Source organism: Canis lupus, chromosome 9 (genome assembly GCF_003254725.2).
Source record: "Canis lupus dingo isolate Sandy chromosome 9, ASM325472v2, whole genome shotgun sequence".
NCBI lineage: Eukaryota > Metazoa > Chordata > Mammalia > Carnivora > Canidae > Canis > Canis lupus.
In genome coordinates this window covers 51,779,220-51,807,102 of record NC_064251.1, presented here as the reverse complement: position 1 = coordinate 51,807,102, position 27,883 = coordinate 51,779,220, and the positions used below count along the sequence as shown (strand labels likewise).

Sequence of the window (27,883 nt, the reverse complement as noted above, 5' to 3'; positions counted from 1 at the left end):
GGGCAGGTACAGGACCTCAAAACCCAGCTGAGCAATGGCCGGAGGCCACACAGAGCAGAACAGCCCGAGCTAGGTCCTGGGTATCGGCATGGCCCAGGACAGATGGGGCCTCCTGCCCAGCAACACGCCCTGGGGCCCCTGCCGCCCAGGGGAGGCCATGAGGACAGGGGTGACACTCACCGAATTGGGGTTCAGCCCCATGTTCGCGTCCACGTACGTCTCAGTCTTGGGCTCCACAGCCAGCTCCGCCTCCAGAATCTTCTCCACTGGCATGTCCTCGTTGGCGCTGCTCGTGGATTCCACCTCATTCTCGTTCCGGTCCTTGCCCCGCTGCCGCTCCTCCTGCACGGCTGTGGCGTGGAGGGGGCGGTGGTCAGCCCACGGCTCCCCCTCCCCCCAGCAGCCCCTCTGCCATCAGGGGCCGAGCAGTGCTAGCCCCGAGCCAGCGTGCCTGCCAGGCCGGCTGGGGACGGTGCTGCTCAGAGCTGGCTGAACCACCACCCTGTCTCGGCCTAGGTCCGGCCTCCAGCAGCCCTGTGCTCTGAGGACATAGCACATACCTGCCCCCTCATTAATCCATTCAACTAAAGCCCACATCAGGGCCTGTCTAGGGCCAGGAGTACACAGGCCAGGGCACCAGGGCCCAGCCCTCATGGAGCGGACAGTTCAGCTGGGGTCCCCACAGGCAGTCAGAAGGACTTTGATGGACTACAGACTGTGGCAAACCAGGAAGGCTTCCCGGAAGAGGCAAGAAAAGACAAAGGTGACAGTTCTGGCAGAGGAGGCAGCATGTGCAAAGGCCCAGAGCCAGAGCAGAGACACTCCTGATCTGTGGGTACCACACCGGCTGGAAACCCACTGTAAGGGGTACAGGAGTCTGATGTGCCACAAGAGAGGGACAGGATGAAACACATCTCTGAAAGTCCCCTCCAGCTGTAGAAAGAAGAGGGGGGACCTGGGGAGACCAGGAGCTAGAGGCCCACCCCGAGTGCAAGCCAGGACGGCCTGGGCTGGCCTGGAGTGGGAGGGGTCAGCACCAGGGTGGAGGGCTGAGCACACAGGAGGTTGGGAGGGACCAGTCCCTGGGAGCCCAGGGAGAGAAGCCGACGGGGGAGGCAGAGAGAGGGGCATTCACTTGCACACTGCCCCACGGGGACCCACGTGGACAGAGGGAGGAGGTCAGGGCCCGTGGCGGGGCGTTTACACACCTCAGACTTCAGAGCCAGGCAGCTCAAGCTGAGGGGCTGGGCCATGAACCCCACCAGAACTCCCCAAGCACCCGAAATGGCTCCTGAGCTGCTGCAGCCCCCCGAGCTGACCACCCTGCACCCTGCCCCCCCCCCACACACACAGGGAAAATGAGTCAACAAAGGGGAGAAGTCACAACTGTGCAGCCTGGTGCAGGCCTGGGAAGGGCCGTCTACACGGCACTCTCACAGCATGAGCCAACAGGGGTATTGGGGGTACCCAGATGCCATTACTGCAGCACCAGGATGGGCAGGCCTCCCCCAAGCCCACCCATGCCTACCCTCCTATGGCCTTGTTCTCCCGAGCTAGAGATGTATGGACATCGCCCTCTAGCAGACCCCCCAGGGCCGGCTCCTCAGCCCCTACCTGACAAGGCCCTCAGTTTCTTGGGGTCCCCCGGAGATCCCGACAGAGTGGGAGCTTGGTGAGGTGACCTCTAGAGTGTGGCAGGGAGATCTCCATCCACAGGCCCGTCCAAGCGGAGGGGAAGGGCGTGGAAGTGGCCTCTTGCTGCAGAGCCCAGGGGCCGGAGATCCCCGAGGAGGACCCCGGGACTGCTGGAGCTGGGCCTGTCTCCTGGGCCACAGTGAGTCCAGGGGGCTCCTCATAAGATGTGGAATATCATCCTGAGTGGGGAACGCCCCACGTGGCAGGCCTGGGTCCCTCACAGCACCCCAAGTGATACAGGGAGTGCACTCCCTGGACTTCAAGAACTGGGCGGGAGCTGGTGGCAGCAGGTCCTTGGGAGACAGTCCGAGCAGCCCTCTATTCCAAGACTGCACCCAGCAGGCCAATCTGCTGAGCCGAGCGCCCAACAGACCTCATGGGCCCCACAGAACCCTCACCTGGAGAGGACGCCCAGACCGCCCAATGGGTGCAGGCCATCTGGCAGCAGCTGGCACCATCTCCCGGGACCCTCACCACCCCACTCCCTGACTGCACCCAAGCAGCACGGTGGAGAGGGCCCAGTACACAGCCCGAGACCCACAGAGCCAAGGGCAGAGCGTGAAGACAACACACAGTGAGTGACGTCTGTGGGAGCTGAACCTGCCCAGGACACGCTCTCACATAGGAGCCAACTCAGGTCAGCTGATGCAACAGCTGCCGGCCCTCTGGCCCATGGCCCAGCTTCCGGCCGCCTGGAGGTAGGGGCTCAGCCAACGGGCCTCGAGGCCCTCCCAGGGCTGCCGGCCACATGCTGGCACCTCTCTCCCTCCACCAGGCCTTCCTTATGCCATATGACCTCCCACTCCCTACTCCTGACCCATCCCAGACTGACATCCCCAAAGCCAGATGGGAGACCCCGTTCCTACAGAGCTTGGCACCTTGCCCTCACTCCTCGCCCCCTCGTGGGACGCTGTGCTCAGCACCCTCTTTCCCGGTCCAATGTCCTGGGGCAGTGTCTTCTGGAGAGCAGAAGCCTCTCTCGGGGCTTCCTGAGTGCTCTGGCCCCCTGGCCCGTGGATGGGGCTCGGCCTCCTCTCCAGGACATCTCTAGAGGGTGACACACAGTCCCCATTCTCACAGATGCCGGCTGTCCTAGGACGCCTCCTTGAACCCCCAGACTCATGCCCCTGCCCTGGCTCTGAGGGCCCAAGCTCAGGCTGCCTTGTCTCCCCTCTCCCCTCTGGCTCCCTGCTGGGTTTGGCAAACGTGGAGGGAAGGGTGGGAGGAGGGTGTCCAGGGCTCTGGCCCCCTCCCTGCCCTGCCTCCATCCTCGGCTGCCATTTCTAAGCCCACAGCTCCTGGGGAGCAGCCTCCCCTGGGGTCCACAAGCCCTCGCTCCCCCCACTCTTCCAGCTCAGGGGTGTGAGAGCTCCCCAATGGTGCCAGGCCCAGGGGTCCCTCAGGCCTGCCTGATTCCCAAAGCATGGCCCACAGCTCCCTAACAGTCCATGTGAACAGCTCTCTGGCAGCCCACGGGGCCCCTGAGGGCAGGCCCCACGTCCCTCCTACACGGACTAGTAGCTGTTGAGAGCCAATGCCCTGCCAGAGGCTGCACTCTCCAAGACCCAGACTCAAGCCGGGGACTTCTCATCCACACAGCAAGTGTCAAGGACAGGGGCCAGCTGACACCCTCAAATCACACCAGCTGGCCAAGGAGCCAGGCAGGAGGCCCCAAGTCAGAGTCTTTGCAAGCCTAGCTCTTCCAGAAAATCTGACAGCAGGTGGGGTCTGCAGGGGGCAGCTCAAGCTGGCGGGCAGTGGCCAGGAGCTGGCGTGCCGGCAGACAGCCAGTCGTTCTCCAGCCAGGCTCACAGATCCCAACACGTGGCGGCTGCAGGGCTGGAGCAGGCCACCTCCTCTGTCACCCGCCGGCCACAGGGCACAGGGTGACAGGCCAGGAGAGCCAACGTGGCTGGCAGCCAGGGTGCCGAACCCAGAGTGCAGGCAGGCCCGTGTCCCAGAGCCCCCAAGGCTGGAGGTAGTCCTGGGCCAACTCCTGAGCTGTCAGAGGCAGGACACAGCTGAGGGGCATGAGCTTAGCTCAGCTGCCTCCTTCCAGCAGCTGGGAAAACAGGTCCAGAGCCCCAGAGGGGCGTGGCTGCACTCCTGGGCCCCGCCGCGCCCCCGCCGCGCCCCCGCCAGGCCATTCGCCCCGCTTCCTCAGCCCTGGAGGGGGAAACCACAGCGCTGGCCCTGGGCTGCCCCCGCCCCGTGCCTGCCGCTCCCACACTCCTCACACGTGGCCGTGGCCAGCGGGCCATGGATCTCCTCCCCCTGCACGGTTGGGGCGGACGGGGCGGCCCCGAGCGTGGAGGGCAGCGCCCAGAGCAGCAGTGGCAGGGGTCCCCAGCACCTGCCTCCTCAGTGGGGGGCGGCACGAGTTAATTAGCCAATGCCTCGTGAAGCACTTTGAAGCTCTGAGCGGCATCATTATGAATATTATAGTTTTATTTATAGACAGCAGAGGAGTCAGGCAGGAGCCTGGGGATTTATGTCCCGCCAGCTCCATCACCTCTCAGAGGTAGTCATGTCCAACTTACGTTCTGCTGGCGCCGGGAAGCCTCGGGCAGGAGGCATCTGCAACACAGGGCCTCATTATCCCCCCAGGCCTGAGTGCTGTGGGACCCCAGGAAGACCAGGAGCCATAGGCGGGGAAGGTGCACCCAGGGAGACTGGGGTCCCCAGCCCCTCGGCCAGAGTGGGCCACCCCCCCCCCCCGGGCTGCTGGGGCTGGGCAGGAAGCCAGGAGGTGGGAAGGGGCATCTCTGAGAGGCAGCACCCCAGACTGCTGCGTCCCCTGCTCTGGGCACTGCCAGCCAGCTGGGCCCGCCCTCTGACCCTGGCACAGCCCTCAGGACAAGCAGGACTGACAGTCACCAAAAGGCCCTGGCCCAGCACCCTTTCTTCAGGCCAAAGCCCCTAGGACCCAGAGAGGGGGTGTCCTGTCAGATGGACAGGCTCAGAGGACACACCCCTCTGTCCCTCGGGGCATTCGAGGCCAAGCGCCCTACATGACAGTGACCACACACACACACACACACACACACAAACACACACAAACACACACACACTCTCCACTCTCCAACCCCCCTGCCCCCCAGGCACAGGGCCTCCACCTGCCCTGTTCTCCCCACTGGCCTGCTGGAGAGGCCCACCGACGCCCCCATTGTGCACATGTGGAAACGGGCTGGAGAGGCAGAGTCACTCGCCCGATGTTGACAGGGCAGCACTGGAACCCAGCCAGCTTCTTTCTCCACAGTCGGATTGTGTGGGGCGATTTTGTATGCACCCCCATGTGTGCCCGCACACACACACACACACACACACGCATGCACGCAGGAGACAGAGCTTGGAAAGAAAAGGGAGGCAGGAAGGAAGCAGGGAGAGGCCTTCCTGGAGGGAAAAGAAGGAAGCAGACAGGAGGGCAGTGGGGTGACCCTCCAGCCTGGGTCAGCATCACCCAGGTGGGGCCAGGTCCCCCCAACAGACCAGGAGCGCCAGCAGGCCCCCTGAGCCCTGCCATAGCGCTTCAGCAGACAGGCCCAGGCTCAGTCTGGCACATGGCTGCCATCTCCCACCCGGGCCTCAGCCCCCACCTCCTCCGAGAATGCTGCAGAGCGAGTCCTGGGTGGTGCCTGTGCGCACAGGCCCCTGCATTGCCCAACAGAGATGTTATCTGCCTGCAGCATCCCTCATTGGCCGGCACCGAGGAGGGGTCCCTATCAGCTCTGAGCCAGAGCAAGCCCCTCCCGAGCTCTTCTTGTGGTTGGTGGTCCAGGCACTGACCTCAAGCTGCTTCCTCCCATGCTGCACTGGGCGACACCATCTGGGTGTATGCCCGCTTCCTCACCTGTACCGGGGGTGCAACCACAAGTCTCACTGAGGGATCATACGGCCCACACTAGCCTGAAAGCCAACACCTCACATCCTAGGTGCTCCAGGCCAAGACCAGCATGCACGCCTGGCCCCCACTCTCCTGCTGCTGCCAGGGGGCCCTCCTTGTGTCCAAGACAACACAGGAAAGGAGCTGTTTCAGGACCAGTTCCGGGGAGCCCGGGGGCAGTTCCCAGCACCCAGCCACAGGCTTCTCAGCCTGGGAGACCATGGAGCTCCCTGCGGGGCTGGCACCAGCACCACATTGGGGCCACTGGTCCCTCCTCCCGAGATGGAGGCTGTGGACTGGGCCCCTGCACATTGGGACATGCACTGCAGAGTCACACACCAGGCAAGCACATGTCAGAGGCCCGGCTTCAGGCTGTTGTCTTGGAGGCATAAGAGAGCTCCGCAGGAGGGTTTTTACTGCACGTTCCGGACTTTTAAATCCAATACGAGGCAAAGGGGAGGTGGGTGGGTCCTGACGGGATCAGGTATTTATCTAACGGCCCATAAATCAGGTCTCAAGGGCCGTGTGCCACATTGGGAATGTGTCCAAAGCACCAGATCTATCCATCACACAAGAGAGCGAGGCAAGAGAGACACAGGGGCTGGCTCAATCTTGGACCACGCTGAGAGGTGCAACCTGGGCCCCGCCTATACTGCCCTGAAGCCTCCCCTGCCACCCCCCACATGTCCCCCTCTGCAGCCCATCTGTCCGTCTGTGATGTGTAGGGCAGCATCACAGCACCGCGGGTGAGGGAGCGAGGGGCGTGACGATGGGGCGGGGTGCCCAGTGAGGCCTCACACACAGCAGGTGCTTCTAACAGCCACTCGCAACAAGGCCCAGTCACTGTGGGCACCAGTAGCCAACCAGCTCCCAGCCCTGGGGCTCTGCAGCTCCACTGGGACAGGACTGGGGCATCATCTGCTCTCTCCCAGGCCTGGGGGGGTGGGGATGGTGGTGGTGGTAAAGGGGGCCAGGCAGCTGGAGTCTGATGATGCCCAGGCTCCAAGTGGCCAGGCTGCAGGGTCCTGAGAAGAGATGAGCATTTCCTGGACCATCCGGGGACCCATGGAGGGTCACTCTCGAGTCAGAACGGCCTCCAGGCCCTGCAGTGTGCTGTATCTGCTGATGTTCTCGGCCCTGGCATGCCCTATTCCTTCTGACTGGGCACACAGTCTGCCTGACACCCTTCTATGCTTTTTTTTTTTCTTTTACGCTTTTTTAAAAAAGACTTTTAAAACTTTTTTATTCATGAGAAACAGAGAAAGGCAGAGACACAGGCAGAAGGAGAAGCAGGCTCCCTATGGGGAGCCCAAAGCAGGACTTAATTCCAAGACCCCAGGATCACGACCTGAGCCAAAGGCAGATGCTCAACCGCTGACCCACCCAGGTGTCCCAACACCCTTCCATTCTCAAGGCATCAGGCTAGATATCTGCCTGCAGCCGGGTTCTCCTATCAGCACTGACCACACCTGGGGACCCTGCTTGGTAATGTGACAATCACTTTGAGTGGACACATGCCCACAATTCAATGCCACATGCCCAATGCCCAGCATGGCTCCTGGCACCAGCAGTGCTGAGCTTGGCAAGGGAGTGGTCTCAGGCACCAACCCAAGCTCGCTCTGTGCTAGGATGTCCTCAAGGGAGCCCAAGCCTCCCCCAGCATGCTGGCACCAGGCCATCTGGTCAGGTCCTAGGCCTTGGCACACACAGGTCCACTGCCCACCACACACTCACCCCACCCGAGTTCCCATCCCAGCGACAACGCTGCATGGACCACCCCCAGCAAGCCCTGCCTTCCAGAGGAACCGGGGCCAGGTGCTCCCCTCCCCTGGCTGGGCACAAGCTTCCTCTGACCCATGACAGCCGAAAGGAATGAGGACAGCACTGGAGCCAGAGGCCCGGGTCCCACCTGGCACAGTGACAAGCCCCAGACACTCTGGGCTTCAGTCTCTCCGCCTGTACGAGGATGAGCACTGCAGGGAACTTGCATCCCAATCACAATGTGTGCAGCCCAGGCTAGCCCCTGTAGCTCAGCGCTAGCACCCCGAGGCCCTCTTGCCAGGAGTGGTGCCAACGGCAGGATATCCCGGGTCCTGCCTGCCCTGTAGCCTCCAGCAAGAAATCCTACGGGACTGCGTGGCCCAGCGGGGGTCTCAGTATCTCCACAAGAACAGAGGCTAGAAAAGGGAATGAAATGAGAACCACAGGACCCCAGGTAACTGTCCTCAGTGCTGAGGCAGCAGCCCAGGGACCCCGCCATGAGCAGTGCGGCACAGATGGGAGCAGGCATGCAGACCCTGACCTGGACAGCACCCCCCAGCCCACAAGGCCCTGGGTGCCAGACTCAGTGGGATGGACCTGCCCCCGTTCAAGCTTGGATGAAGACTGTAACCAGGAGTCACCAAGCCTGCAGATGGGGAAACTGAGGCCCACGGACACCAAGGGGCTCTGGGAAGGCCACACTGCAAGTTAGGGCCGAGGGCTCAGACCACATCTGGCTGAACCGCTGGACAAGTTCAGTAACCTCAGGGGAGGCACCTTCCCCGCCCCCTGCCCTTCCTCGCTCCTAACAAACACTGTCAATAAAGCAAATGGGCACAGATCCAAGCCCGAGAGCCCCGCTGCTCTGAGGACGTGGGTGATGCTTGCAAGGCGCCCCAACCAGATCTGTAGGAGGAAGCAGGGCCACCCCAGCACCCCGTAGGCCTGGGGGCATCTTAATGGTCTCTGGTGCTCCCCGCTCCACTCCACCCCTCGTCAGCACTGTCCTCGCCGCAGCGTCCACAGCCACCCCCCTCCAGACAGCACCCACGCTCCTGGGCACCTTCCGCCCCGTCTCCACCGCCAGCCTTGGCCCCCACCCGGAGCCCATGCACTGGGCCGCCAACACCTAGAGGAGGGTCTGACCCACGTGTGTCCCCAGCCGGGCTGGAAGGACGACCGGAGGCCCCTGGGGGACCTCAAGGCCTGGCACGCGGCAGGTGCCAGGGAGGGTCAGGCGGGGCCCAGGCCTGCGGGGAAACAGCACCCAGCGTGCAGCCCCACGGGAGTGAGTGCCCGGTGCCGGGTGACCACCCCCGCCCCCCACCTACCTTCCCGCTTCATGCCCATGGCCAGGCACTTCTGGTAGCGGCAGTACTGGCAGCGGTTGCGCTGCCGCTTGTCGATCAGGCAGTCCTTGTTGTCGCGGCAGGTGTAGGTCAGGTCCTTGCGCACCGTCCGCTTGAAGAAGCCCTTGCAGCCCTCACAGCTATACACTCCGTAGTGCTTGCCTGCGGGGAGGGGCCCATGAGCACACGGCCCCCCACCTCCCCGAGGCCCGGCAGGAGGACCCCCGCGGCGCCCAGGGCGGCCTACCTGAGGAGCGGTCCCCACAGATGGCACAGATGTGCTTGGTGAAGGACGCCATGTTCCCTGAGGGGTGGGCCGGGACCTTGAGGACACCATTGAGGCCCAGCGGCGGCTTGATGTCCTCGCTGCTGCTGACGGGGTTCATGGGGGAGCTGAGCTGAGGAGGGAGAACCGGGGCTGTGCAGGGGCCTGCACCGGCGAACCCCCCGGCCCTACAGCAGGGCAGGTGCTCGGGCACCTCCGCTTGGCAGAGAGAGGGACGGAGGCTCAGGGCAGGGTCCGGGCCCCCCGCTGCCCTGCCCTCGGCGCTCCTCCCTCCCATGGCCCAGCACAGGCCTCGGGGAGGAGACCCCAGGCCCTGCTGACACCCCCTGCCCCTCGCCGCCCTCGCTGCAGAGCGTGCGGTGGACAGGATGGCGTGAATTCGTGACCCTCCCAGGGAGGCAGGCCCTTTGGGGCCCCCTAACCCACAGATGGAGACTGAGGCCTGGTCACAGAAGGGCAGGAGTCAGGGTCCACGCCGGCAGGGTGGGGGTCTCTGACCACGTGGCCCAGGGCGAGCAGGGCTGAGCCAGGACCAGGTCCCACACCCCGCCCCACCCGCGGCTGCCTGCCTGCCGCTGCCCAGGAGGAAGCGTGGGAAACTCACCCGTCACCCTGGCAACAGCTGCGAGCAGCAGTGACACAGCAGTTTTGGTTCTGCTCCGTCCACCCGGCTCCCCTGTCAGCGCCAGGGCCCAGAGGTGCTTCCCGCCGCCCCCCGCAGGCCAGCTTGTCTCTGCAGGCCCCGCACCCCCACTTCCTCAACGCCCCCCATAGGCGGAGGTCCCTGGGGAAGGGCGGCAGGCGCTGCGCACCACCCCCCAGCCCCTGGCCCCTCCTGCCGCAGGAACCTTGCCTCCTTCCTTCCCCGAGGCCCCCTTTCTCACGGGGCAGGAAAAGCTGGGTGCTCAGAGCACACAAAGCAGAAAGCACCCGAAGCTTCCTTCCATGCTGGCCTTCCGGCCTGCCCCCGGCCAGTTCTGAGTCCTTCCTCCCCCCACCCCCTGGGGGGGGGGGGCGTGTGGCTCTGGGAGGGTGCTTAGCCCCCGAGGGGCCCAGGTGGGCTGCCTGGAGGCCAGGAGGCAGGCTCTAGCCCACGGGGCTGTAACAGGGTGCCAGTGCTGGCTCCAGCAGCCCCCTGAGTAAGGGGAGCACGCCCAGCAGCACCGTCCCAGGTGCCGGGAGCGCAGATGGGCATGGTCTAAGTGCTCAAATGCCCAGGCTCGGCATGCACTGCCTCTCTATGCACGGGAAGCCCCCTCCCCATCTCCCCGGTATGGACACGGAGGCCCCAGGGTCAGGGGCAGAGCAGCAGGCTAAGCTCCGGTCTCTGATAGCAGGTGCTGAGCACCAAAGGGATGCCCACATGCTGCAGAAGGGGAAACTGAGGCCTCAAGAGGACGGCTGGCCCAGAGCCCCTCGGTGACCCCATCCATTCACTGGGTGCCCAGTGATGCAGTGCTGCAGAGCCCCTGGGCCAGGTGGGGACAGGGGAAAGAGGGGCTGGGGAATGGCATAGCTTAGGGCAGGGCCTCCGGATCATGGGTCTCCATTCACTATGTGACTTTGGGGAAATTACTCAGTCACTCTGGGCCTGAGGTCCCTGGCAGGCAGGATTGAGGGCCACTGTCAGGATAACAGAGTGTACGCGGGGGCAGCTGCCTAGCACACAGTCTCCAGGAGGAGGTAACACCAGCTGGTCCCAGGCAGAGACCCGACGTGCAGGTGGGAAAACCCACAGACTATTTGGGAGAAGGCAAGGCGGGGTACGGCTGGAGGTGGGGGCAGGACAGCCCCCTGGACTGTGGGGAGCTGCCCCAGACACAGAAGCCCAGCCAGGACTCCACATGGCTGGATCCACATGGGAGCACCAGGGAGGGAAACTGGACATCTCCCGTTCCGTGCTGGCCCACCCCAGGCTAGGGCAGCTAGCGGGCCACCTGCCCTGTCTCCCGCTGCCCATTTGCATGCAGGCCCTTGGGTGCTTGCCCTAGGTAAACCGATGCAGGGCCACAGCAGTGAGGAGGGCTGGCCAGGGCTCCACATGGGAGGGAGCCACAGGCAGGACGGGCAGTCAGTGCTGTGGCTCCTGGTCACGTGCCAGGCACATCCCTGCCCTCCCGGGCCAGGCTTTCCATGGGCACAGCAGTCAGCCAGGGGCCCTGGGAGCCCCAAGGGACCCTGCATTGTGGGAACACAAAGGCTGAGCTGGGGTCCCCACTCACCACAGGCCTGGGCCACCAAGGCAAGGCTGTGAGGGTCAGGGTCACTCTTCCCCTCCCCAGCTCTAAGCAGAGGAGCCTCAGGCTGGGTTCACAGCCCCCAAAACAGCCCAGAATGACTCCTGGGGCCTCATTCTGCCCTGCCCGCACCCCTTCCCAGGGGACTCTGCGGCCCCCCACCTAAGGGGGACTGCTCCCCTGCTGTACCCCACCTCCCCTCTGGGGAGACCCATGGCACCAGCAGCCCCTCACTGGAGCCCGACAACGTGGTATGGCCAGGGTGGGGGCCTGTTCCCATTTCCCCTTTCAGATCCTTGGCATTTATTTCAGTTCCCGCCAGAGCCTACAGGACATACGAAAATAACCACCTGCCTCATCAATGCGCACCGGGGTCTCTGCCGTCTCTCGAGGCTCCTCTCTTCTGCACCCACCACCTCAGGAGGCCCTTCCTCCTGAGCCCACAGCAGGCCCTCCAACCCACGAGGGAGGCCATCACCCACAAACAGAGCTGCACACGAGGGCAGGTCCTCGGCCTCACCGGCCTCACACTGCCATCCAGGCAGGGGCAAACCCTGCGGTGTGCACTCCTTTCACGAGGGAAGCCTTGCTGGGCTGGTGAGGCCTGGACGCAGTGCTGCCCACAGCAGGCTAGGTGGGGCGAGTGGGCTCTGGGACGAGCTGGGGATGCTCCCGGGCCCTGTGCTGATGGAGCCCCCAGACCAGGAAGAGATGCGGGGCAGTGCGGGTACCAGCACCAGGGATCTGGCTCTGTCCAGCCAACACCCCCGGGCAAGGTCAAGTGGGACAGGTGTGGTGTCAACGGCCCTCCCTGGCCGTGTGGACTTGAACAGGCAGCACGAGGCAGAGTGCCAGGCCTCCCCCAAGACAGCAGAAGTCTTGTTCCGGCAACCATGACTTCGCGGTTGTGGTTTTGGGGCAGGGGGTGGGGCATGCCCCCCTTTGAACTCCACCCACACTCTTGTGAATATGGGGAACCCTAGGTTTCCAAGACAAGCTGCTGAAGCCCAGAAGCTGCACTCCCTCCAGGAAGGAACTATGGGGCAGGGGGTTGTTCAGGGGAGACACCTACCCGGGAGGGGCAGCCAGAGGAGAGGCTGAGCATGGGGCCTCAGACTGGGGCAAAACTCATTGGGGGCCACCTGACAGATGGACACATGGACAGATGGGCGGCTGAGCGCAGGTCAGGACCATCTGGGACACACTGGGTTTGCACCCCCAGTTCTTGTCCTGACCCCCTCATCAGTTTCAAGGGGCCCAGGGCCCTCTGCACACACAACTTGGGCTCAACCAGCACCCACCAATTGCCAGGAACCTGGCTGTGTGCAGAGAAACACAGAGAATAGGATGGATGTAGTCCTGAAAACTCCTGACTCCCCAGTACCGCCTGCCCCTGCCCCCAGACAGAGAACAGTGCCAAAGGGCAAGTGCCCCCAAGGCTGGAAGGGTATCTCTGCCCTGCCCAGGCTACTGCTATACATGAGCCCTCAGGTCTACGAACAGGCAGCAGGCCTGAGACCAGCAAGGGGCCTGTGGGGCCAAGGGTCAGCAGACACTTGCTTCTGTCACAGTCCCCAGAGGGCAGGGGCACACTCAGTCTCCACCTGCCTCTGCACTCCCTGCATGGCGCTGTACAGCTGGTGAGAATGGGGGTGGGATGGCTGTGTTAAGAACAACCCAGCCAGGCCCAGGAAGACAGCCCAGCCTCCCCTCTGCCAGCACCTCAGGCCTCCTACTACTCTGGGGACCAGGTGACATGAGCAGGGCTCGGGAGCTCTGCACTGATGCCAGAGACCTTAGCTCTTTCACCCTCTCCCTCAACCACAAAGGGGTGACAAGGTCACTCTGGAAAAGCCAGCAAGGTTCTCCCCCAAGGCCAGCTCTAGAGGCCCGGCCAGACGGGCAGCACACTGGCCCCTGCTCAGTGGTATCCCAGTCCTCCTGCACCAGAGCACAGTGGGCTGCCCCGCAGGTGGTGCAGCAGCAGAGGACTCGGACGGCCCTAGGATGAGGCTGACATGGTTAGATGTGTCGCTCTGGGCAGGGAAGCCTGCATTTCAAGTCTCTCCCAGCAGGCTGTCCTGAGGCTCCGTGGAGACATGCACCCAAGGGGCCTTCACATTCTGGGGGAGGAACTCAGAGCTGGAGAGGAGCCCTGCGGATTTCAGGAAGGACAGCTCAACCCCAGAGAGGAAGGTCCCCCTGGGATTCAGGCAGGAAATCCACCAGGAACCACAGGGAGCTGGGGGGTGGGGGCAGCTGCAGGGATCTCCCAGGGATCTCCAGAAAAGTTCAGGACAATGCTGCAAGGGTTTGGACAAGAAGCATAGGAGAGGGTGGACCAGGCCTCCAGAATCCCATCACAAGAACTGGACCAAGCCAGGCCCTGCCAGATACCAGATGCTTCCTGATTCAGAGACAACCCTGAAAGCCAAATTGTTCCAAACACATGACTACGGAAAAGACCACCAAGCCCAACAGATGAGCCGAGGCCACCATGGGGCCGAGAGCCTGGCCCAAGGAGGGGTGCATCTGCATGGAGCCTGGACATAACCCGCCCTAGGATCTGGGCCCCAGGGCACTGAGACCTCCTGATGAGGGTGTGAGCAGAGGGAAAGGCGGTGAAGGGGCACAGGCTCCAGGAGGCAGGTTTAAACCTGAGAAACACTGAGCCCCGCTCTACAGAGCAGGGGGTCACAGGAGCAGGGGGCCCCCCACAGGAGGGATCCCACTAGGGTAGATGACCAGCTGCAGGGAACTTGGCCGATAACTGAGAGTCGAGCACTGGGGAGTCAGCCAGACCTGGGCTCAAGTTCAGGCTAAAGCCACCTCTCCGAGGTTCTGGTTCCCAGAGACAAAAGGTGGAAAGGACAGCACCTATCCCCCCCACCCGCAGGGCCCACAGGAAGGGCCTTGCCTCTGCACTTACCTGGGGGCTGCCGGTGCCGAAGCCCAGGGTGGGCGTGGTAGGCACCGACATGGAGTGGGGGCCCATGGGGGAGCTGATGACCGAGAAGGGTGGGCCCATGCCGTTGATGGGGGAGCTCAGCGTGCTGATGGGCGAGTGCAGCTGTCCCGGGGAGCCAAGCGAGGAGCCGATGCCAGGCCCCAGAGAGGGGTGCAGCGAGGGGGCGGCCATGGAGCCACGCCCCGTGGGGGAGTTGAGGGATGAGGAGTTCACCTGGGTGGAGAAGTCTGCAAGACAAGAACCAGAGGATGGCGGTCAGGAGCCCAGCCTGCTTCCCGCAGGGATCGCAATGGTTCATGCCGCCAATTCCCACCAACACGAGGTCAAGCCAGGTCAGAGAGCCGGAAGCTCCCCGTCCCGGGCGGCCCCCCACATATGCCGGCCCGGCAGGCCCCCCAGCTGCCACAGGCAAGCTCTCAGATGCCCATCCAGGCATGGAGGCCAGACGGCTGCCCATCCACCTGGAACGCCTGGTCACCACGAGGGGCCAGTCCCTCTGCCCATGTGTTCAAAGGGCTGAGGTGAAAGCGTATGAACAAGAGCAAGAACCATGAGACTGACACCTCCCGAGTGCCCATCGTGTCCTCGGTACAGAGTGACGCACGAAGGAGAGAGCCATGCGGCAGGTACCACCATCACCGCATCTTAAGGACAGGGAACCCAGGCCCTGTGTTCATGCAGTGGCCCAGAGCACAGCAGGTATGCCACCAGGAGGCCAACCCTCTCTCTGAGTCCTGTGGCCTCAGGCCAACCAACCACACTGCCCAGGCCTGCTCAGGTGCCCCAATGGCCATGGCCCCTCAACTGGTGAGGCCCCAGAGAGATGCACGCTTCCTGTGTGCCTGGGGCCTCTTCCGAGTGGGCCTCGAGGAGAGGATGGAGGTGTGTGCCAGGCGTGGAGACATGCAGCCCACAGAGGCTGTGGGGCGAGGCTGGGACCTCCCACACGCAGGCTTTCATCTCAGGGATTTCAAAGCCCCAACAAGAGCTAATTAGGCCTCTCCACCCACCCTGAGGGCTCAGCAGGAAGAAGCCTCCCCAGGAGGGAGGCTCTCAGGTGGTGAATCCACTGCCCACGGGCGGGCGGGCAGGCGGGTGGAACATACCAGCATATCAGCGGGAACTGGAGGTGCCCACAGGCAGCAGGGCCGAGGTGCAGGGGCCAGAGGGCTCCACCTCCACCCCGCGGAATGCCCTGGGCAAGCCTGGGCGCCTCTCCCAACCTCAGCCTTCCCATCTGCAAAATGTTCTCTCACACAGCGGAGTGACCTCTGTCACACACACCCCAGGTCTGCGGGCACACCCTGGCTGCCCACTCGACGGCCCCGGGGACAACCAGCCTCCCTGAACCTCGGAGCAATTGTGTCTCAAGGCTCCCAGAACAAACGGACACATGTCCAGACACATAGTGGCCGAGTCAGGACTCAGCACACGTGACTCCAGCCAAAACCCTGATCCGGGGACTTATGAACCTGTCCCCGGTGCTGGGGGGAACACAGGAGGCTCTGCCCTCCTCTGTGAGCATTTACTCACTTCTGTCCTGTGGCCCCCAGCCCACTGGACACTTCCTCCTCCCTCTTCCGTGGGACTAGAGGTGTGGGAAGCCGGCCCACAATCCTACCGTCGAGCCAGGGGTGGGTGAGCCTGCCTGCACCCTATCTGACTCTGCTGGCAAGCTGCCTCATCCGATCCATCTGAAACCCTAGCCATTTACAAAATTGGGGATCTACCATTTCACTGAACTTGAAAATGAAAACCAGAGGAATTCCAGGGCTGGATGGTAGCAGCACCTGTTGGCAAGGGTGGTTACTGCGGATCAGCCCCATTAGCCATCCAGTGCCCTGAACACCCTGTACCTGGAGGTCCAACGCCACCAGAAGCTGGGGGTGGGGGCGTACACGGGGCTGACAACGGGACAAGCACAGCAGGTCCAGCTGCAGGTCCTTGATGCACTGAGCTCCTATGGCCCTGTCTGCCCATCTGTGACAGACAAGGAGACTGAGGCACAGAGTTCTGGTGTGAGACTTGCCTGAAGGCATGAGCGCAGAAATCCGCAGCTCCCAGCAAGTGTGGACCCACTGTGCCTCTCTGGCCTGCAGCCAGACTCACCCCTGCCCAAACCTGGGCTTCCCTATCTACACACACCTGCTCTACAGGAGACGGCCTCAGCCTCCACGGGGTTGGAGGAGAGCCTCTCTGACTTCAGGGTGGAAGCCAAGGGGGAGCAAGATGGACCCTGCAAAACAGCTTTTGTGGACATCTCCACAGGAGAGCACGGAGAGAGGGCCCAGGCCCCAGGAGGGGCGGCCCAGGGGGAGCCGCTCACCTCTCTCCCCAGAAGTGGGAAGGAAACCAGGATTTCAGAGCCAAGCTGGAGAAGCCAGTCCTAGAGTCCACCCCCTGCCAGGTACTCCCGGTGGATCAGAGCAGGGCACTGCGGGGCTTCACAGGAGCTCCTTGCTCGTCAGCAGCCAGGTCACCCACAGGGTCGCCTGGAGGGCCTCGGGGGGCAGCCCCAGCTCCCAGCTGCCCTGGCTGGTGCCCACTCTGCTCCTCGCTGGGCCCTGAGCTGCTGCTTGTTTGTTTGTTTGCTGCTCCCCCCAGGAAGGGGAGGGAGAAGCAGGAGAAAGCCTGGCCGGAAGGAGGGAGGGAGGGAGGGGGCCCGTTTGACAGCCAGCTGCCAGGCTGCAGCCCAAAGCTCCTCAGACGCCCAAGGCACTGCCCGCACCCAGAGCCCAAGTCTGAAAACCAGGCAGGGGGGGAGCCAATGGGGGAAGGAGCACCCACCTCCAGCCTCCACACAGCCCCATCCTCTGCAGCGACGACACCCCTCAACCACACCCCACCCCCAGCCTAACGGCGCATGCTCAAGTGTCCAGCAACAGCTCCACACTGGCACGAGCCCCCTGGGGCTGCCTAGTCCGGAGGGGTGGCTACCCCCACCCCCATGCGTGCCTCCTGAGGACCCCGCTCTGGGTGCTTCCTGTTTACACAGAACATCCACAGCAGACACTCTCCTGGAGCCTGGGTGACAATGGGCTGGGTGTGTTTTCTGGAGTTTTCTGGAGAGAGACACTCTGGCCAGGAAGGCAATGTTAGAAAGAAAAGGCAAAAAAATGCCCAAACATCCTCGGCTTGCAGAGGCCCTGCCCACCCCCCTCCACGTGCGTGCAGGCTTGAGGCTGCCAAGCCATTCATCCGCCCCCACCCACTGATAAGCAGAGGCGGTAAGCAGGCCTTATTCTTTACAAGTCAAACTTTGGACTTGCTGGGGCCTTGTCACTGGCTGGTCACCACACACTTATCTGATCGTCGCTTGGTGGGGCTGGTGGGGCGGGGCTGCAGGGTCAGGCTCAGACACCCAACCCTCCCCACCCAAGGGAGTACAGAGGGGCCTGTGAGGGCAAGTGCCGAATCTCATACCCTCAGCACCTCAGCACCTCAACACACACACACACACACAGCCCTTGGGGCTCTGAGCAATCAGTGAGACTTGGGAACGAGGCTGTGGCCCTGGAGCTCATAGGGACATCTGAGAAAGAGGCCCCTGTGCAAACAGAGCGGATGCCCAGCACCCCAACACGGGCTAAGAGACCTGGGGGCGTTGCCAGATTCAGTCCAGGCAGGCTACATGGAAGAAGCAGCCCACAGATCTGTCTTTTGACACAAAAAGCTCTCAGGCCACACAAGTGCCTCTAACATGCCAATACCTGGAGGCCAGCCTCAGAGCCCTCGCAGAGACAGGATGCCCTGGGATCTCAGCCCCAGAACCCCCAGAGCCTCAGGGTGAAGAGCTACGTCTGGTAAACTTTAAAGTAAAGAACGCACTCCGGGTGACCAACAACAGCGGGGGCTACTCCTTGGGGTGATGAGCTCTCCTGTCGTAGCTCCTTGCAAGCAAAAACTACATACACCACTCAGGAATGGCTGAGCAGGTGGCCCCTGAGGGCCCTTGGAGGGAGGGACTCTCCACCACTCTCCAAGATTCCCGAGCTACACAGGGAGCTCCCTCTGAAAGGGAGCCCTGGAGGGACCCCACACCAGGAATCCGGGGAACCCTCACCAACTCCCTTCCGGTCCCCACTTGGCAGACGGGGATGGGTGGCAGGAAATGCCAGCCCTGCTGCGGTGGGGTGGGGGTGCGCCCCCGGGGCCCTGCCCCTCCTGGGCAGCCAGGGAACCCCCCAGCACTTAGAAAGGGGGGCTCAGGCCTCGCCTGAGGCCCTTCGTCGCAGGACCACTTGGGGCAGGGTCCAAGCCTGCAGCCACACGGCCAGTAAAAAAGAAGAGGGCACAGGGCCAGCCAGGCAGGAAGCCGGGAGGTGGGGAGTGACAGGAGGCCCAATGACGGGGCGTGGCAGGGGGGGGCGTCCCAGGGGCCAGAAGGAGGGCACGGGGGTCGGAGAGGGAGTTCTCAGGAGGAGGAGGGCATGGGGGCTAAGGAAGAACCCCGTAAGAACAAGAATGGTGCCCAACACCAGCTCCCCCACCCCCGGAACCGAAACCCCACGTCAAGGAGCCGGCAGGTCCTCAGGAGCTTCCCGGGGCGGGGCGGGGGGGGGGACACCCACTGCGGGTCCCCACCTTCCGGAAGGACTGCTTCCCCTGCCACCACCAGGGAGGGAGAAGTGGCGGCCTGGAGGGGGCTGTGGTGGGGACCACGGCGCGTCTGGGTTTGGGGGAAGCTGAGGGAGGCGACAAGGCAGGGGAAGCAGGAAGCTGCCACCGGCCCACAGCCCGAGGGGCCTTCAGGACATGGGGCTGACACAGGGAGGTGCTGGGCCCTGGGAGCAGACCCCTGCCGGCCCCTCGGAGCTCACAGGCTGGCCCTCCCTGGCCTGTCTCCCCTTCTGTAAGCTGAACGCACCCAAGGCAGAGGCACCGTGGTGGCCCCTGTGCCCGGTGCCTGCTCCCCACCCCGCAAAGGGTGGGCTGAGACCCAGGGCCCTGCCACTTCCAGCCCGGGGAGCGTGGTCCACCCATGGCCTCCTCGCCAGTGTCAGCTAACAGCTCAGGGGGCCGGGGCTGAAATTCCAGCTCCCCTGGGGTCACCCTGCCCTCTCCCAACCCAACGGTCCCAGCCCCAAATCTCAGCCCTGCTGAGGACACCAGTCAGCTGGGCCTTCACAGGGGGGCAGGAGAAACCCTGCCCTGCTCCTGCCCTGCCCCAAGCACTGGGGACCTGGAAGCGGAGTGGGTGGGGAGTGTATCAGGCATGGAGCCTTAGGGGCTTTCCCCTGCCAGGCTCAGCAGGCCCACGGGCCCACAGGGGCCAGAACTTGGGACATGCCCAGCTCTACTTGGAGCCCACGGTGGCCCAGGTCTACCCAGACCCCAGAGGAGAGATGGGGAGAGAGGAGAGGCACAGTGAGCCCTTACCTGTGCAGAGGAAATGGCTCCCAGGGCTCTTGGTCCCTGGGCACCCAACAGGGACCTCACTCCCACAGGCCTCATGGGGACCACCAGCTGGCTCCCGGGCACTGCAACGGAGAGAAATGCCCACGGGTCCAGGAGGGAAGGGATGAGGAGGGGCAGGCACGGTGGACACTGAAGGCCAGGGGACAAGCAGGATACTCTGAGGTAAGGGACAGACACTATGGACAACCCCAGACCCAAGGCCTTATAGGGGCCCTGAATGACCAGATACCGTGGACCTAGCAGGCTGAGCATCCACCCAAAACTCAGGAAGGGTCTGGGGCTTCCCGGGGAGCCTCAGGTGTCCATGTCTCAGAGTGGCCTTGAGTGGGCGGGCCAGCTCAGGGCCCTGGACTCTGGTCTAGCCACTGCCTCTATGAGCTCAGGGCCCCTGGGTCCCAGCTGAGCATGAGACCTCAAGGACTTGGAAATGTCAAGCCCACCTTTGCGGTCACTAACCTCCACCCAGGTCAGGGAAAACAAGAGCTTGGCTCCTGTCCCCCATTCCAGGAGCAGCCATGCAGCTGGGCTATCCCTCCTGGAACGCAGAACTCAGCCCCCTGTCCGACCTTGTCCAGCTGCCCTTGGAGCCACCATGGCCCCCAATACATGACCAGGGGCTGACTCAGAGTGGGAGCATGGGAAATGGGGGGAAGTGAGGGGCTATGAACTGAAGGCACAGAGGGTGCACAGCATGAAACATGACTGGTCAGGTGGAAATGGATACAAAGGCAGGGCCAGGACTGGCAACCCAGATCTACAGGGCCCCAGTCCGGCCCGTCCCAGGGTGTGAGGACAGGAACAAGTACTTAGACCTCTGGGTCCTAGTCAGGAGACACCAACCTAAAGCCCTCCATCCTGACCGATTTCAGACTCCCCAGGGAAGAGGGAACACCCCTTGCAATTCCCCTCATGGACACAGGGCCCCTCATGGACACAGGCGCCATTGAGGCCCGAAGGGCCTAACAGGGGAAACCATTCTCCATAATAAAGCTCAGGGTAGGACATCTGTGCTGATATCCAGTGAGCACTCAATGACAAATACATCTATACTATCACTAGCACCATTGCCACCATCATCGTCATCATCATCACCACCACCATCAGCAGCACCTTCATCACCATCAACATCATCAATACTATCATCACCCACCATCATCATCATCATCACCACCATCACCATCATCATCAACATCATCATCAATACTATCATCACCCACCATCATCATCATCATCACCACCATCACCATCATCATCATCACCACCATCACCACATCATCACCATCACTACCATCACCATCATCACCCAACATCATCATCATCACCATCATCACTACCATCAGCATCACTGTCACCCACCATCACCACCATCATCACTACCATCACCACCACCACCATTATCATCACTATCTGAGCAAACCCCCATCTTGCCCCACTGCACACATAAAAGTCTAAGGCCCAGAGAGTCTGACAGGTTTCACCACAAGTAGCACAAGGGACAGTGTTTTGGGGTTCTGCTAGCCATACTGAGCAGGCCGGAGTTGGTGAGGGGCAGCCATCCTCGCCCAGCCCACTCATACAGAAGGGGTACTACAGCAGAGCCCAGTAGCAGCGGTACAGCTGGAGTCCAGCCACCATGGAGGAAGAAGGAGCACAGCAGGGAAGGGGGTGGCCAGGAGGGGGTCCCTATGAGCAGCCAGCCAGGAGAGCTGAGCTGAGAAGTGACGGCACTAATGCCCTGGGGCCCGAGGGCCAGGGTCTTTGCTGGAGGCTGCCCTCCATGCCCCCAGTCCTTGCAGCCACAGCCCCCACACCAGGCCCAGCTACAGAGTTAACCAAATACATCTGCACCCTTACCCTCGGCTCCTGTAGCAGGCGCTGTCATCACCCAGCAGGCTGGCAGCACTCGATGGAGGCCTGTGCTGGGCCCTCTCTGGAAAACCCTGGGAACTGAGTGGCATGCTCAGCCTGGGGGAGCACTGTTCAAACCACCAGGGAACAGAATAGGAAGGTGAGTTCCAGAGCAGCATGTGCCAGAGTCTTCCCAGCTTAGAGACACACACAAGGAGGGGAGCACAGGGGGCACATGGCACGCCTTGGACACACCCCAAGCTGCAGCCTAACCCAGGGTGGTGGGGCTGGACCCCCCACTCCAGAGCCCTGCTTCTCTAGACCAGCCCATCCTCACCAGGCTGCCCCAGGTGCCTGGGTGCTACAGGGAGAAGATCCCAAAGGCCGCTCAGGGCTGTGGATAATGAGCAACATGGCCTATAGCACAGACACCTCCTCCTCGCTGCAACCTGCATACCACACAGACGCCCCCAAACACTAGCTCAGGAAATGCCAACTCTCTACCTTCCCTCCCTCTTCCCTGTGACTCCAAAGCCTCCTAGAGCTATGGGCATGGCCAGGTTTTCCAGAAGTCATGTGACCACAGGCAGGATGGGCACCCAGTGAGAACCAGCAGGCAGGCCTGTCCCCAGAGGCCTAGGGACATGAAGAGGCAGTGGTCGGGGCTGGTGGTTTTGAGTCAATGGCTGTGGGATGGGAGTCCCATCCCTAGTGCTCAACTGGGTTCCTGTTCCCTGGGTGCTATTTCTCCATCCATTCAACAAGCAGAAACCTCAAAGGATGCCTAGCCCCAGAGTGCAAACCACACAGTCACCACCTAGGGCCCCCAAATATTGAGACCAGTCCTTCTATGACAGCTCCAAGACATCTAATTTTACCGAGAGGTACGCACATCTTGCCATCCCAGAAATGGCCAAGCAGGCAATAGGATTCAGGTGGCCTCACTGATGGTGCTACCCACCCATGCCAGGGACCCAAAGGTGAGGACAGCCCAGCCAACCCAGCCAGCACTGAGGAGGGAGTCAGGAGAGCTCAGTGACTGGCAGTGCCCGGCTTGGGCCCCAACCAACAATGCGGTGTTCCCTGCCCAGAAAGATGCCAAGGGGTCCCGCACAGTCCCCGGGGCTGGTTTCCAGCCCTAGGGCCAGAGCACCCTCAGCAGGCTGGCATGGGACACCCCTGTGTCTCTGGGCAAAGCAGGGAGACCACCTCGGGCTGCTGCCAGACAGCTGGGCCACACCTCCCACTCAGTGGCCTAACAGGTGCTGCCTATCGGAGAGGCCCAGCAGTGGTCGCAGGTGACATCCCCGTACCTGCTGGAACCCCGACGGTGGGGGGGGGGGTGCATGGGCACAGAGCGAGGTGACAAAAGGAACACAGAGGAGCTGGCAGCCAGCCATGATTAACGAACGTGCAGTGACAAAGCCACCACCCAGGCCCCCGCAAAACAGCTCCCCAGACCCACGAGCCTGCCACGCCACAGGTGTGGCGTGTCTCCCTGGCGACAGACATCCCGTATCGCACACGCAGAGTCTAGGCAGGGCCTCCACCCCCAGCCCCATGCAAACGTCATCACAGGAGCTCTGGGTGGGGGGGGGGGGGGGACCCCTGCCCATCCTGCAGGCAGGGAGAGGGCCTGGTGGGCGAGGCTCTTCCCAAGACAGAGTGAGAGCCGGCCAGGACCCTCCGCCCTAGTGAAGAACCCCCGTGGCCAGTGGCGTGGCCGGGCACCAAGCTACAGGTGTCCAAGCAGCGATGCCCACCGTGGGGATGGAGCGCCGGGAGTGGGAAGCGCGCTCACCTCTCCGAGGCCAGGCAGGGGCTCCTGGGCGCCGCAGCCTCCCCTCCAGGATGTCCCTTCAACTGTCCCTAACCCCCGTGGGGAGCTGCCCAGACTACGGAGGAAGGCAGGTGGGAAGGGGGGGAATTCCTGGTGAAAGCCCGCCTGCGGCGGGGCACCTCGCTGGGGAGGGGCCCCGAGCCTGCGGGCTGGGCGAGCCGGTTTCTCTTCAACAGGAAAAGAAATGATTCTTGTTTCATTTTGAGCCGTGTTGCCCCGGCTGGCTCGGAGGCCCTGCTCTGTCGTGGAACGCCTATGCTTTCTACCCACTCTGGCTGTTTTTCTAATTTTCATTTGCATCCCTGTTGGCTTCTGAGACACACTTGCCCAGACAGCCAGGGTTAAGTCTGCCCACACCCCATCCAGCTGTGGTGGAATGTAGGGGCCTCCAGGCTGGTGGTCGGCCAGTCAGAGCTTTCTGGAACAGTTATGAAGAGGGGCTGCTGAGGGTGAGACTCCTCCAGGCCCAGCGTGCACTGGTCTCACCTGGGGACGACCCCGAGGCCCCCCTCTGCCCACAGAGCACCACCCTTTCATGGATGTGGGCACAAAAGCTCAAAGCCCCAGGAAGTGGTGACCCAGGGACACATGGCAGTCAGAGCAGGGCCAAGCCAGGAGTCCCTGGAGAACAGGGTCTGCTCAGCTCCCAAGGGGTTCACGGAGGGCTTCCCAAGACCCCCAGTGCCACGTGCCATGAGCCTCGGCCACACAGTATCCTCCCCTTGGCAGAGGCTCACCCACACCACACTGACTCAGCCGGCAGCACCAGGCTGGTGCCAGTCGTGTGCGGGGGCCCAGCTGGCAGAGCTCTGCAGACCGGAGACAGGGCCTCACCGTGAGACAGACTGAGAACAGGACGTCTGCCTGCTGCAGTGGGGCTTCCCCGTGTCAGCTGCAGCAGGGGCACCTCCCCTCCACAGGGGCGGGGTCCCCTATGGGTGCTCACCTGGACAGCTCAGCTGCCCAACCCTCCCTCCCCTGCCACAGGCCCGACCAAAGCCAGAGCAGCCTCTGCAAAGTTGGCCCTTGGCATGGCACCCCCACCCTGCCCAGGCTGAAAGCCCTACCAGCCTGTCACAGCTCTGGGGCCTGCACAGGCTGACATGCGAGGCCCCCACAGCCCCGTCCCTGGCTGGACTGGCTTGGTCTGGGGCCTGTGGTGCTGACGGGCTGGGCTGGAGTCCCAAGCTCTCCCCCCTACTTCCTGCTCTGGGCTTCCAGCACGTGCAGGCAGAGGGGAGACAGAGGCCACACAAGGACGGGGCCAGGCCTGGCCGACCCTATGACTTCTGCCCCGTACAGCCAACCACGCGGGCCGCTGACTCCTGACATAGCTGGGGGCTAGGGGCGTGGCTATGGAGGGAGACAGGCAGCCTCCTTTCCCTGCAGCCCCTGCCCTAGAACCCAGAACAGGACTACAGGGAGCACCCATGAAAGCACCCAGACCAGAGGGTCTCCGGGCAGAAGGGGGGGTGGACAGAAGCCCAGAAGACCCCCCGCCGGGCTCTGGACGATCGCGACCTCCAACCGCACCGCACTGCCCTCCGCGAATACCCCAGCAGCCCCCTTGGTACAGTGGCCAAGCTCAGGTCTGGCTGCACAGGCCACCGCTGCCTCAGCATGCCCTGTCTGTGGCCATCCCTCCTGCCAATCACCAGGCAGGATGGCCGTGGTCCACTGTCACTGTGAGCACCCACCATGGCACCCCACTATACACCCCCCAAAGTCCAAGGCCCCTGGCGCCACTGCGCTCCTACCTCCCCCACACTGGCCAAGTGGGGCTGGGGCCTCTCCCCTTATGGTCCCTGCCCCCATGGCCCTTCCTGGCCCTGTCGGGCTCACCAACTTCTCTGGGTCTCAAGAGCAGCCCCCGGGGATGGCCAAGGCCAGAGGTAACGTGGCAGAGGGAACCTGGAGAAAGTATGTTCCATTGTTGGTTACTGTCTTTGGGAATAACAGCAAATAGCTCCCATGAACTACAAATAACGTGTAGTTTTGAATGCCGGGGTGGGCGGTGTGGAGGACCACAGGACCAGGTGACCAACGTGTGTGTCCAATGGCAGGGCCCTGCTAAGAGGCTCGGGCGACCAGACCCCTGCCCCAAGGAGCTGGAGCCCAGTGAGGCTGGGTGCAGAGGCCTGGGTGGGGGAGGCGAGCCCAATAGAGAGCCGCGTCCGGCTCACACCCCATCCAGAGAGAGTGGGGACACCCCTCTGGCATCTGAGAGAGAGAAGCAGGGGCCCAGAAACATGCCTTCTGAGACTTCAAACCCACCCCGATCCTAAAACCCACACAGAGTCCAGGGGGCAACAGCCCCTGCCATGTGGGAAAAGGATCTGGATTCCCCAAAAAAACATATAACTTGTGGGATGCCTGGGGAACCCTCAGCACCTGGCCCTGAGAGCACCCAGATGTGTTGCCCAGAACAACCTCCCTCCTCAGAGGCCTCCAGCACAATACCCCCTCCTACCCAGATGCCACATGACCCAGGCCCAGGGCAGAAAGGCCTCAGAAACAAGTAGAAAGCTTGATGTGCTCAAAACAGCCGCCACTGACTCCAGAGGCTAAAAACTTCATGCATTTGACTCACAGAAGCCGTCCTCGCTCAGGGCCTGTTGACTCAACATCACACGCAATGCTAACACCCCTCTCGGGATGACTTTCCAGGGAATAAACAAGTGGAAAGAGCTAAACGTGGTGGCATGGGATGGCAAGTAGGGGACAGTGGGAAAAGTCCAAAGTCACACAAATGCCCAGCAGCCAGGTCCCCACGTTCCGAGCTCATCTGCAAGTGGCCAGCGCAACGTCCCCACACCATCCACGGGAAGACCGTCAGCATGCCCAGCACGACACTTAGAAAGCCTGGCCCAGCCACCAAATGCCCACGATAACCACCTGCCACACACACGTGGGCTGTAACAACCACAACACCCTGCTCACTTCCAGCTGAAAGCCGCCCAGCAAGATGCAATGGGTTCCCCATCCTCTGTCCAAGAGCACAGAAGAGGGCCTCAAGGCTCAGGATCTTTTCTGTGTAAAAGTCATTTTATGTGATTGTAAATGTCTGTCATGACAAAAGACGAGCTGACCTGGAAAATTCTCTATCTGCCTACGTTTTACAGATACGGATGCCAAAGTCAAGAATTAAAAGGGCCTGTCCAGGGTCGAGCGTGGAGGCAGACAACAGACCTCACATAAGCAGTTCTTACCCTCAAGGAAGAGCTGCGGGGGGAGCTCAACTCCAATGCCCGCTGACCCCTCTGAAGCCAGAAAGACGGAGCCCCTGCTTTCAAGCCACATGCCGGAGTTCTCTGCTGTAGGAGGACAGGGCCTGCCTCGAGTGGGCCTTCACGGTCACTCGGCCAGGACAGCCCAGCGCAGGGGCAGAGTTGGGCCCAGAGATGCCCAGGGTGGGCTACAGGCCACCAGCAGGCCAGGGCCAGCCCAGGACAAGTGTGCAGGACAAGCATGCCCCATGCCCGTCCCTCGGTTCCTGACACCGCAGAGTGCGGGAAAGGCTCACAAAGGGCAGGTTAGGGGCAGGCGGCCCCTGGTCAGGACAGCAAGGTGTCCAGCGGGGTGTTCAGGGCCCAACCACGTGGTTCCCTGCACCGTCTGCACCACACACCAACAGGCCAGGCCGCAGCCCTGACACAGAGACGCAAGAGGGCGGCTGAGACATTAAGGGTCAAACATCCACAAACTTCCAGAGGACTCTAGAAGGCCGGGAAGATTGAGGTGGCCCGAGCCCCACCCCAGGAGACCAGGAGTCCCTCCCTAGGCCTCTGTGGCCCCAGGAAAGCCACTGTACACCTGAGCCTCAGTTTCCCCTGAACCTGGGCACAGAAGACTGTGTCCCCCCAGGAGCATCGATGAAGGTAAAGCAGCCCACACAGGCCCCAGTGCAGGTGAGCCCGCGACACAGGCACCCCTGCAGCAAGCAAGGAGGGGACAGGAAGGGGCGCGCCCCCCATCAGCTTGGGAGGTTCCTCCGGCCTCCTGCCTCTCTAGCCACCAGCCCCTTGCCCATCCACCCCGACTCGGCCACCGGGAGTCCACAGCCCCCTCCAGTTACACGAGATCCCTGGTCTCCACCGCAGGTTTCCCAGGTGCCAAAGGGGAGTAGGCCAGACCCCAAGAGGCCCTCCCGACCCCACCCCAGAATTCAGTGCCCACACATCCAACAGGCTGAGCCTAAGGCTGAGGCAGTGGGGTCTGGCAGGCCCAAGCCCTCCATCACGGCCATGCCCACGGGCCCTCAGACGAGTCACCTCCACATGCACATCGAGGGCAAGGAGAGAGGCCGCTAGGGATGGCAGTGGCCAGAGCTGGGACAGGAGCAACATGCCCTCACCTGGGCCCCCATGCATGCCATGAGCTCCACAGCCCCCGGGTGAGTCAATGGTAACCTCCCCCAGGCCCACCAATCCCGGCCCTCACCTGCCAGCCACCTGGGGTCCCCAGCCCGCCAGGCCAGGCCCCCTCCTGAAAGAGAGGCCAGGAAGTGCAGCCTCATGGCGAGTGTGGGGGACAGGTCCCACCACGGGGGCGGTGCCATCAGCCCCCGGCCCGCTGGCTCAGGGTCCCACGGCCACGGG

At 62.7% G+C, this 27,883-nt stretch overlaps 1 protein-coding gene across 3 annotated transcripts in view; it reads right to left on the bottom strand.

Annotated features, from left to right (window-relative positions):
* Nucleotides 1-27,883, bottom strand: part of RXRA (retinoid X receptor alpha) — a 93,751-nt gene that overhangs the window by 13,315 nt on the left and 52,553 nt on the right. For all 3 annotated transcript variants that reach the window (XM_025475663.3, XM_049114932.1, XM_025475662.3), the window contains exons 2-5: nucleotides 14,141-14,406; nucleotides 8,936-9,086; nucleotides 8,671-8,850; nucleotides 181-350 (exon numbers count right to left, since the gene is read on the bottom strand). In XM_025475663.3, coding sequence (XP_025331448.1) covers nucleotides 181-350; nucleotides 8,671-8,850; nucleotides 8,936-9,086; nucleotides 14,141-14,406 — 767 coding nt within the window. The remainder of the gene's footprint in view (nucleotides 1-180; nucleotides 351-8,670; nucleotides 8,851-8,935; nucleotides 9,087-14,140; nucleotides 14,407-27,883) is intronic.